The following is an 11,623-nucleotide window of genomic DNA, read 5'->3' as shown; positions in this document are numbered from 1 at the left end:
AATTAAACAAAAGATTGATGAAATAAAGATTTGTGTGGAAGTGGTATTCTTTGGAAACATGAACTACTATTGTGGCATGTCAAATGTTAATTATATATATATATATATATATATATATATATATATATATATATATATATATAATGTTGACCACAGCCATAGTTTACTTACTTTAATGAACTAACGTTTGGCCTTTATGCAGTACAATGACTATTTACATTTCTTAAATTTATTATATATTTAAAATTATTTCACAGCACTTGCCACCCATGTTTGAAGACGAACAAAGTATAGCTGATGTATGCCTCTACAGTTTACCTTCGTTTATTGGTTTTATTCGTTTTGCAACAACTCTTTATTGTTGCAAAGCGGAGTTGCAGTTGCTATGGATCCGCGTTGTCATGGACGCAATCAAATTAAAGATGGAGTCCAAGAAAGCGAACTATGTCGGAGAGGTCTCAAATCAAAAACGTCATGGTAAATACATTACTTTTAGTTTTAGTGAGTATCTCCGGTTAAGCTTGACAGTGCTTGTTAGAATCCTACAACGTATGCCTAATAAATGTATACATAAAGATATGACAATTGGTCGATTTACAATCCATGTGACCAAGGTATCTTTAGAGTTAGCGAGAGATAGTGTGTTATTAACTATCCAGGCTAACTCAAGTCCCATCAATACCCCCAATAGGGTACGGGACATATGTTTACCCAAACAGCTTTTTCCTCTATGAAGGGGAATGGAGCATGGGCAAAAAGCACGGTGAGTCAAGTCCTCACCCAGACTACAGCTTAAACTTGAATAGCTCGTCTAACGTTAATGTGATCAAATATCATTTTCAGATGTCTGTTAATCCTACGAACACTTTGTTCAAGCAAATACTCAAGTCTATATGAGATAGATAATTCATCTTGTTTTTTCCTTGTGTGGGTTTCTGATTAAACAAGCATGGATTATGTTAGGGTTTATGTTATAGATTATGTTATGGATTATGTTAGGATTTATGTTATGGATTATGTTATGTGTCTTTATCACGGGTTTAAATTGCCGCTGGTTCTTGTTTTGGAGCAGGCCTTGGCAAACTGATGATGAAAGATGGCAGTTTTTATGAGGGGGAATTTATCTGCGGGGAGATTGAAGGAAGCGGCCTGAGACACTGGGCTAAAACGGGTAAGATGCCTTCAGGTTCCCAATGTTAATGTTGATTATGCCTGAATTATATGAATCATAGCAGTTATTACGCCGCTGACATGATATTATCAGTAAAAAAAAAGAGGAGTGGACACATATGGCAACCGTCTGCTCTTAAATTATAGGGTAACGGTATTAAAGTGGTATTAAAATATTCTATATGATAAATGTATTTTAATGAGAACCTTTCTGATATTCCAATTGTTCCATAAAGTATATATTTCCCTCAACTAAATCTACAGTACTGTATACAGTAGTACTAAATAAACAGTTTATACAGCTTATTTATACATTTTGTTGTTATACTCTTATATGTTCATTTAGTTTAGATGTAAACAGACTGATATAGCTATTCAAACCAGGCTCATATGTGTATTTAACGTCTGTTTTGAAGGGGACTCTTACTCTGGAGAGTTCAAACAAGGTGAGCTCCATGGCTTTGGAGTACTGCAGAGAGCCAGCGGTGAAACATATGAAGGACAGTTCTGCTGCGGCCTCAGAGAAGGTGGGGAAAGCATTGACGAGGAACCACTTGTTAATAAAATTAGTCCCAACTTTCCAAATCCCTTTGGCTGTGACGATAATCCCTCATAACCTGGAGACGTATAACTTGGCATGAAATGGCCCCAGAAGTAATTTCTTACAGGATTTGTGTGTACAGCATTTTATATATAAATATATGTGCCTATATGAGAGAGGGAGGGAGGGAGGGAGGGAGGGAGAGAGTGTCAAAAGGGGGCTTCAAGTAAGTAGCTTCAAATCCTCAGGTCACGGGTCCCTGACAGATTCGGATGGCCACGCCTACCTAGGCTCCTTTCACCGGGACAAGAGACACGGGGAGGGCCGCATCGAGTACAGGTAGGAACACTCTAACGAACAGTGTTTCTGAGGTATGTACAGGCGGTACCACTGCATGTGGAACAAATTTAGTGATTAGAATCCTTTGACTTATGAAAACCACAAATAGGTGTGCTGATTGATTTATAGGTTCATATTTCTTTAACAGGAATAGTGGACATTGGGTTGAATATTACACTGTAAAGTCAGTCTTACTTTACCACACATCAAATAATTATATATCTTTATTGAACGTACACAATATTCATTTATTGGAGTTACATTCCGAATCAAAATGTGGCTTGATTCCGAGTGCTACACTTTTATTTTTTAGTAACGGGGACCAGTATGAAGGAAGTTGGGTCCTGGACCAGAAGCAGGGCCAGGGAGTTCTGCGCTGTGTGGACGGATCTCTGTATGATGTGAGTCTTTGCTGTGGTGCACCAAACACTAGCCTATCCTCCACATCCATCTTAAATGTATTTACCCCTTTCATTTAAAAGACTCACAAATGTTTTACTATTAAATGACTATAATAAGTAGTTCGGATAACTTATCGTTGATGGTAACGTTCACTTAGTCTTAAAATGTGATAACTCCTTTACCTGTGTGCGGCCACTTGGGGGAGCTGTTGTTCTTTTAATTAGACGCTAATTCTGAGCTCAGTGAGGCAGATCCACCCGTATTCTAATACGGTGGTTTTGACAGCTCGCTAGCTGACAATGTGGACACATAGTTAGCCATAAGACACTTTGATTATGGGACAATATTTGTGCAAAAAAATGCAATGATAATTGGGCAAAGCATGTTTCCCCAGGCTCTGCAAGCTATCTTAGGGTAAGGCCTCTCATCAAACACAAAGTGTCCTATAGTCTAGTAGTCTACTCTGCCGTGTATGACAGAGCTATATAGGTATGAATGGGAGTCACATGTAAGTTTCCTGGTCCCTGTATTCCAGTTTTGGACTACAGATCGAGAGGGTGGCAGCAGGTCTAGTGAGCCTTCCCTGCTTCATTGTGGAGCTTGTAGTTATAAAGTGTTTCTCGACCCAATGTGCATTCCTCCTCATTAATTTCTTGCAATGCCAAAGTATAATTGTGTAATATCTTCTTTATTGCATAGGCCTAATTAGTGCCGTAGTAGAGGATTTACTATTTGATTAATATAATAATAAGGCTACATCAATAATGGTATTCTCTGGTATTTTTCAATGCAAGGTCAAACATGGAGACATATCTGCTGTACAGTGTCTGCTGTAAATCAAGTATATAATACTACTACCTCGACTATTTTGATCATCCGGTAGTTGGGGGTTATCTTGAAAATGCTCTTGTTATTTATACATTCAGTTACTACAAATAGACTTTTAAAAGGTCTATGCCAAATTGAGCTTTACACTGGCATTGTTAAAATCTCAGGGATATCATCATACAATTTACACTATGCATATTTACACTATGCGCATTATATACAATCTTGACTAGTCTAAGTTTTTGAGATATGGGTCAAGTTTGTGCGGAATTTAACTACCATGCAGCACAACGTTAACATTATTTACACCATCCGTGTGTTTCTGCTGTCTGTGTTATTTAAACCAGGACCTTTGGTGTGTGTACGGAGACCCATTTAAGCTTCACACTCCCATTTAGCTAATTTGGTTTCTAGAGAGTATATGCGAGACAGCAAAAGAGGTTGTCCATCACAATATTCTGAATCAATAACTATGTGCTCTGTTGTATATCTGTAATAGTTCTCACCTGACCGAATGACCAGCGCTGCCTTGTCTAACAGCAGCTGGGCCATCTTTCTCAGTGTATTCTAACCTTTCAGTCGTTTGGTTCTCCGACTTTGGCATTTTGACAATTTCACTACAGTTCTCGGCTCGTTAATCCAGACTCCCACGTAGTTCTGATGTCGCTTAAGGGGTTGCAAAAAATCTTTTCTTTTTTTTGCATTACCAATGCGGTGCATAGTGGGGCCATTCATTCACATGAGATGTGTGGCAATGACCACACTAGAGTATAAATGGTGAAGGGAGAGATGGATAGACATGTATGCATTCACCAACCCGTTGGCTTGGGGGGAGGGCTACATCAGCCCTCTTCCCATGTTGGCCGGGACTGCCTGAACAACCCCCCTCCCCCAACAACCTCTCCTCCCCCTCCTGGCGGGCCCCAAGTACACTAGGCGGAGTGGGCTGCACTGGGGCCCCTAGAGCAGGAAGTGACAAAGAGTGATTGGGTCCGAGGTGGCTTACACCTGCTGCTGTACAGGAACACAGGAGGGACATTAGGAAGAGTGCCATGCTATGCTTGAAATAACCATTTGTGTTTTTTTAACAAATCCTGTCCAGACTCCTCAGTTTAAACCATGCCGCCCGTAGCCACCCTGCTTCATCCATGTGAGTTGATGGGTGTAGACGTAACTGTCCTTTTGATCGTAAATAACATACAATCTGTTCATTAATCCCAGGGATAATAAAGTACATCTGATAGTAAACTCAGCGAAATATGGGGGACATAATACAGGAAAGTGATAAGAAAAACAAATATTTATTTTACAAAGAGTTAATTTGACTTAAATAAGACTTTAATGTCCCCAAGGTGCAATTATTTATTGCAACAGTAGTCATAGTAGTACAATACAATACAAAACAAAACATAAATAGATCATTCTAGCATCATAATCAGAGATAGAACACATAACATCAAGGACTCTTACTGAAAGTGAACTTTCATGAGGCAAAATCAACGGTGTAATCTGGTCAAATGAATATCAATGGATGAATATCAAAGCATCCAAAAGTTGGCGTGGGTCATAACCATGGGCATGACACGTAGCTAGAACTCGCCATATACAGGGTGGGAATCTGACTAGCCTTAGCCTTCCAAGTTGCCCTCCCATGGTAAAGGGGTGAGAGATCAGGCATGGTCTCACCAATGATCCCCGGGGCTGACCCTCACTTACATCTGGCACTAATTTGAGCTCCGTAGGCTCCTTGCTCCTTGTGTGTCCGTATTTGCATTAGAAACAAATACCCACTTCTGCATCAAGAAATCAAGAACAACATCCGAGCTTCACTTTAAAATGCACACAAACATATTAAAAGTAGAAGCAAATTCAACGAGCCCTGATGGTATGGCAGCTACAACGTGATCCTAATGGAACTTGTTGACATATCGGGCCATTAGAGTTATTATTGATTTCAGCAAAAATCGCTGGCCATTTGTGCAGCCAGGTTAGGATGGTCATTGGAAACACTGTGTAGAGGGTTTTTAATTTATCATTTTTAGGGAATGCTGAGACCACTGTTTTTATTACTATTACCCCGGATTATGTTGATGTAGAACCCCTTTAAACCATCCCAAAGTTGGCGTCTAGTTGTATATCGCTTTATGTTGTGAACAACAACTTTATCACATGCATCATTTGGATCATAGTAGGTAAAAGTGTTTTATTGCTGTATTGTTCGCAGGCAGTGAGATCTGCCTGCAATCGGTGTTCTGATCAGCATCTAGGGTCAGTCTCAGCAGCCTAATCACCCACAGAATGTTCCAGATGGTGAGCTTGGTGTGGTGTGGTGTGGTGTGGTGTGGTGTGTGTGTGTGTGTGTGTGTGTGTGTGTGTGTGTGTGTGTGTGTGTGTGTGTGTGTGTGTGTGTGTGTGTGTGTGTGTGTGTGTGTGGGTGGGTGGGTGGGTGGGTGGGTGGGTGGGTGGGTGGGTGGGTGGGTGTGTGTGTGTTTACTGACAATACCCTCAGAAAAAGGTCTATCTGCTTGCACAACGATATTTCCTGGACTTAGCACAGATCACATATTTTAGGTTATAGCAAATGCTGTAAAACCTTTTGTGTCCTAAAGTGATGATTTGCTTTTACCCACACCTGGCATTTTACCCACACCTGGGCCTACACCTGGCATACTTTTCCTATCACAGCTCAACTTTGCTTTCTCCCGGTCGGGGGCTGATCAAGACAAGGTCAGAGAGAGAAACTGAAGACAGGTCTTGCGCAATCATGTGTAACCCAGGGGAAAACGGGGGAGGAGGCAGCCTTCTAGGTGGCAGCGTCAGCCAAAGCGTCATGACTTCAGCCCTGTCATTTCCAAGGCAAACAGTGTCCCTGTGAGATGGGTGTGCCAGTCACTTGCTAATGGCCATTTCTGATGCTAAAACCATACATAGCACTGAGAACAGGTTTTCCTGCAGATGTGAGGAAACCACTATTCTTTCATAGCCATAATTATGAGAAACCCTAGCTCAGGACGCAGGCAGACGGTGAAGAATGTTGAGCCCTGATTTCGGGTGCATCTCTGACGCAGTGCGCTGTGTTGGAAGAAATAAACCAAAAAAGGCTTTGCCTGATGGCTGCTATTCTCTGCTCCCTGTCCAGTGCACCCAGCAACACCGGGACCATAACTCAATAGCTTCATGCCAAATGGGTTTAAGCCTATGTTTGGTCAAAGTCACCCAACCTATAACCAAGCAGCCTGAACCCAGCATTTGGGTGATTCAAATTGACCAATCATTATTTTTTGAAAGTGCGGCCTGTGAAGCCCTTGTAGACTGTAACTATTAAAGGGGTGATACAAATCAAATGTAGTGGAAAGATGGCTAAAGATAGATTGCAGGGCCTTCACCTTGTCAACACGGAGAACCCAATCTTGGTCCATACCACAATAGCCCAAAAGACCAGCACCATGCAGCTGGATGAGTATGTTCAAATTTATACCCCCATTTAATAGGAAATTTCCAAAGCATTCGTTTTTAACATCATTATCACTGATTTCAAAACCCTAGGCTAATCTCAGAAAGCCTGCTTCACATGTTTACCTGTTGAAGGCATAACCTTCAGGTGATGGCAGGGCTATTTGCAAATGATCTGCAAATAGACAGAAGGATTAAACATGTAAATCTCATCACTCAGCCACCTGCCATCACTCACAAGCTTGTCATTTAAGAAACTTTCAGAAGTAGAAATGCCTTCTATGACCGGCAGTAAAGCTGGCAGGATAGCAAGCATAAAATCCGGAATTGAATGCACTTCCTTTCTTACAAATAATTTTGAATTTCAAATATGAGCTGGGGGGGGGGACGGGGGGACGGAGGCAGACGGAGATGGACGTAGACATAGCCAGTGATTAGAGCGATGATTGATAACCCAGCAAGGAAACCCAATGGTAAGTCGATTTATATCATAATATTATTAGCTACTTACTTAACATGTATTTAATAATTACAAAAAATTGGTTTGTTAACATGCTATACATTTTATTAAAAAACGTGAATATTTTGTGTTGCTATATTATCATGGAGAGAACCTCATTACAACATATCAATGGGTATACTTCCAAGAAACCGAGTTACAGTCCTTTTCTATTATTATGTAGGCATGACAGCTTTGGAATGGATAACCATTTTTCTAATCTCAGGTTGGTGCATTTCCTTTTAAATCATCTTTGGATGTTTGCATCAAAGGTTCAATGTGTTTTTGAGCAATGGTCTCAAAAACACACATGGTCTTTGTTGTACCAAAGGATGTTATATTTGTTCATGTTTATGTGCCTTTTCTGTTTAGCACATTGTCATTCACAATTGCTATGAATACTTATAGTAAATCATGTGTTATTATTTTCCCGATACCAGGACTGTGTACTAGTCCATCCTTATGTGCCCACTACGGCCAACACTGCTTAGTGGAAAAGTCCCTAAGCTGGTCTAATGCGCAGCACTACTGCAGAGAAAAGGGTTTCGACCTGGCCACTGTAGACAGCATGGGAGCAATGAAAGCCTTGCAACCCCTGGTCGGCAAACAAAACTATGTTTGGCTAGGCCTCCATGGGGGTTATCCGATGAGGTGGTATTGGTCCCTGGCAGACGATGATTTCTACAAAGAGGGCGAGAGAGATTACAGTAATTTTTCGTTAGGTGTGGATAATTATAACCTAGTGACTTCCAAGGATGGCCAGTGGTCATCTACCAATGACTCTTCTTGCTCCTTCTGTTTCATATGTTATGATGGTAAGGAATCGGCTGTTACAGACAAACTAATGATATATCTTGGAAATTCTCGTGATTATTGACCACACACATTTAAAAAGAACGAGATGATGCACATGATCAGATCTTTGTATGTTTCAAGATGCAATCAAATTTAAACGAGTTACACAGGTCCCTAATAATGTCTCTTTCTTTCAGCTAACAAACAAGGTCGAGACCGATATGTCCTAGTCCCTAAACTGAAGAGGATTATGGCTGTTCAGATATACTGCAGGACATACCACGCAGACCTAGTCAGCATAAGGAACCCAGCAGAGAACCAGGTGGTCCGGGAGGTAGCCACTGGTTACACGGTCCATTCACTTTCATTCATATTCCAAGAGTGTGTGTGTGTGTGTGTGTGTGTGTGTGTGTGTGTGTGTGTGTGTGTGTGTCTGTGTCTGTGTGTGTGTGTGTGTCACACACACAATCAGGTAGTAAGACAAGGATGTTCAAAGTGAAGGTGAGCTCGCCGAACGGGCAGGACCTGAACAACCCGGCAACAAAGGCTGCCATTTTAGAACAAGTGAGTGTTTCCCTGAGCTGTCATGTTGTACGGTGAAATCCTCATTTTCACACAACCCAAAGCATCATGGTTGCCTGAGAGTCATCACACACAGCCCAGCCCTGATTCTTGTTTTGTTTCTTGTTTAGTTGCTGTTCTTCAAGTAGTGACGTCCCTCACAATAGAGGGCTCCGTAGACTACAAGTGCTATATTTTTTACTTAGGTCATTAAGTAAAAAGTATAGCACATTGACTCTATCGTCAGAATAGAGTCAATGTCGATAAAATGTACTTAAAAGGTATTTTTTATTTATAAGAAAAACATGCACTGACCATGAATAATGGTTTGGTGAGGCATAGAGCAAAATGTTTTGGTTGTATTTTCAGATGCAACAGCGGGCCGAGGGACATAAGATAAGGTGGACAAATTTGCCCGGCGTACAGGTCTTCACCAAGGTGCAGTGTCATCAGGGAGACTGTGACACTTTAAACTGAGCCACTGAACCAGGGGAACAACAACATCTCACTCATGCGTATCGTTGTATGAATTGACTATGGGCACATAATTGATGATGAAATGACTGAGAAATTTGTTTGATTGAGACCTCTGTTGTCCCACTTCCACTACTTTAAACCCTGGTCTGATACTGGCCTTATACTTCAAATATGAACCTAGTTGATGTCTCAAAATATTATATTTTATTAAGGTGGTAGACATGTGTGTATGTGTGTAAGAATTAGATTAAACTAGGTTGTATAGATTGTATATTAGCCTTAAATATATATTCATCCATTTTGAGCATTCGCAGTTCTTGTGGGCTTTTTCATAAATGTACATTTAATTATAATAAGCATTGCTATTATTCCTGATCAGGTGAGACATGTCTGTGCTGGTTGTGTGTGTAGATTGCTTTAAATATTAAGAGGGTGTGTAAATAATGAATAGGAAACATGGATTGCAATGTTGTGCTGTATTTCAAGCCTTTTACAGTAGAATTTACAGTAGCTCAGAAGCTTGCAGCAGCTTATGTATTATCATAATCATCACCTGTTCCTTCATTTAAAGTTATGAGTAACAATTATTTATTGCTATACTGTACAAAAATATGCTTTTGAAATGATTTTACAGTAGCTCAGAAGCTAGCAGCAGCTTACGTATTATCATAATCATCACCTGCTGTTCCTTCATTTACAGTTTTGAGTAACAATTATGTAATGCTATACTATGCAAAAATATGTTTTTGAAATGATAAAATAGTTTGATTTCAAATAAAACAACAAAAATTAATATTTTGTGTAAATCCTTTTTTTTAAAGATAAGTTTAAATGAGCCCTGAAACTGCCCTCTTTTGGTGGATGGATATGGAGATGTATGCTGGGTGGATGAATGAAAGGATTATGGAGGCTGGATGGATAGATAGATGAAGGATGGATGGTAGGATGGAAGGAGAGCTCCTGTACAGTTGACTCCCCCTTTCCCCGCCTTTCTCCTGATCAAAGCTATTTGCCCTACAGTAAGAACCGCAGTCTTTGGTAGGCACCACAGGCTATTGTTCAGGCACAAACTCCATGTTGCTGTTGCAGTGCATCTGCTTGGCAAACACAAGGTCTCTACCAGGAAGCTCCCTCTCTGCAGACTCAAACCCCACTGGGTGGATGACCTGAGTCTGAACCTCCTAATCATTCTCCGGGCCTGATTGATTTCGCTTCTCCTTTTGAAGGGGATGAGAGAGAGAGGGAAAGAGAGAGAGATGATGGAGAGAGAGAGAGAGATAGCGAGAAAGAGAGCAAGAGAGAGAGAGAGATGTTATTGATCGACCCAGTGTATTTCTCCAGACATCTGTCTAGAGAAATACAAATGCAGCCAAAACAGGGCTAGTACAATGGGGGCTAACCTATCAGGTGCTAACTTAGCAGGTGGTAGCTTAACAGCCCCACTATGCTAGCTACTGTAGTAGGAATGCTGTGACGGGGATAACATGGCGTAGCAGAGCTAGTGCAGCAGTGATAGCATCGCAGGGCTACTGTGGCAGTATTAGCTTAGCAGGGTTAGCATATTAGGGGCTAGCGTAGTGGGCCTAGTTTAGAATTAGCTTAGCATTTTCTAGTGCACTAGTGGCTAGCGTAGCGGGCTAGCTAGTGCACAGTCATCAGCCCCAGCCTCGAGCCAAGACACCTGCTTAATAGTGGTTCAAAAGATGAATCCCTAAACCCCCAGATTTCCTGCCACCCCCCCCCGCCCCCATTTTTTCTCTCCCATTATCAGCACTTTAACACACCCACACACATGTGCACACACACGCACACACACCCCAACCACATTCTCACACACACACTGTTTTCTTTAAAACTTTTCATATAAATGTAATCACTCTGTTAAGATCATGATGACTCATCTGCATTCAAATAAAATCAGAAATACTGTACAGTGAACTGTCTTTCTCTGCATCTCTCACTCACACGCTCTTGGCTATATTTTTTTTTCTTACATTTTCACAACTTTTTCTTCTCATCTCCCCCATCATCTCTCTCGGAACCTTTCCTTTTGCTGTGTTCTCTCTCTCTCTCTCTCTCTCTCTCTCTCTCTCTCTCTCTCTCTCTCTCTCTCTCTCTCTCTCCCTGCCTCTCCCGCTCTCTTGTTCTCTCTCTCTCTCTCTCCCTCTCCATCATCTCTCAATGTCTCTCTCCCTCAACCATGGCCTAGTTTTCTGCTGGGCCCATTCGGAGCCTGTAGCCCGGGGCCTGTTGATGTGATCGGAATTACAAAGTCTAATGGACACGTCACCACTTTGAAGTGCGGGCTTGAAGAGCTTTGAGTCTGCTTGCTCCCTGGGATACGCCAGGCAAAGTCTACGCATTGATCCCTCTCAATGTGTTTGACTTTGACGGCTTCTCCCCCTCCTCCCCCTCCCCCCCCACCACTCTCTTCTGCCTTCCCCCATTCCTCTCACATTCATTCTCTTTACCCCGTGATCTGGATTATCTTTTTGTCTCTCAATTGCGCTCAAGCACGAACAAAAACCCTACGCAGGCATTCCTGCGTCTTGCATGCT

The 11,623-nt window shown here is 41.5% G+C and overlaps 1 protein-coding gene across 1 annotated transcript in view; it reads left to right on the top strand.

The window, feature by feature from the left end:
- Nucleotides 1–401: 401 nt before the first annotated feature.
- Nucleotides 402–11,623, top strand: part of LOC307078809 (MORN repeat-containing protein 1-like) — a gene marked incomplete at both ends in the record, with an annotated part of 43,618 nt that continues 32,396 nt past the window's right edge. The window contains 6 exon segments of the mRNA XM_079740800.1: nucleotides 402–477; nucleotides 692–763; nucleotides 1,073–1,171; nucleotides 1,587–1,697; nucleotides 1,960–2,050; nucleotides 2,364–2,451. Of these exon segments, the coding sequence (XP_079596926.1) occupies nucleotides 402–477; nucleotides 692–763; nucleotides 1,073–1,171; nucleotides 1,587–1,697; nucleotides 1,960–2,050; nucleotides 2,364–2,451 (537 nt within the window).

The sequence above is a fragment of the Pollachius pollachius genome (genome assembly GCF_949987615.1).
Source record: "Pollachius pollachius genome assembly, chromosome: 8".
Lineage (NCBI taxonomy): Eukaryota > Metazoa > Chordata > Actinopteri > Gadiformes > Gadidae > Pollachius > Pollachius pollachius.
This window is presented reverse-complemented; position numbering and strand designations above follow the sequence as displayed.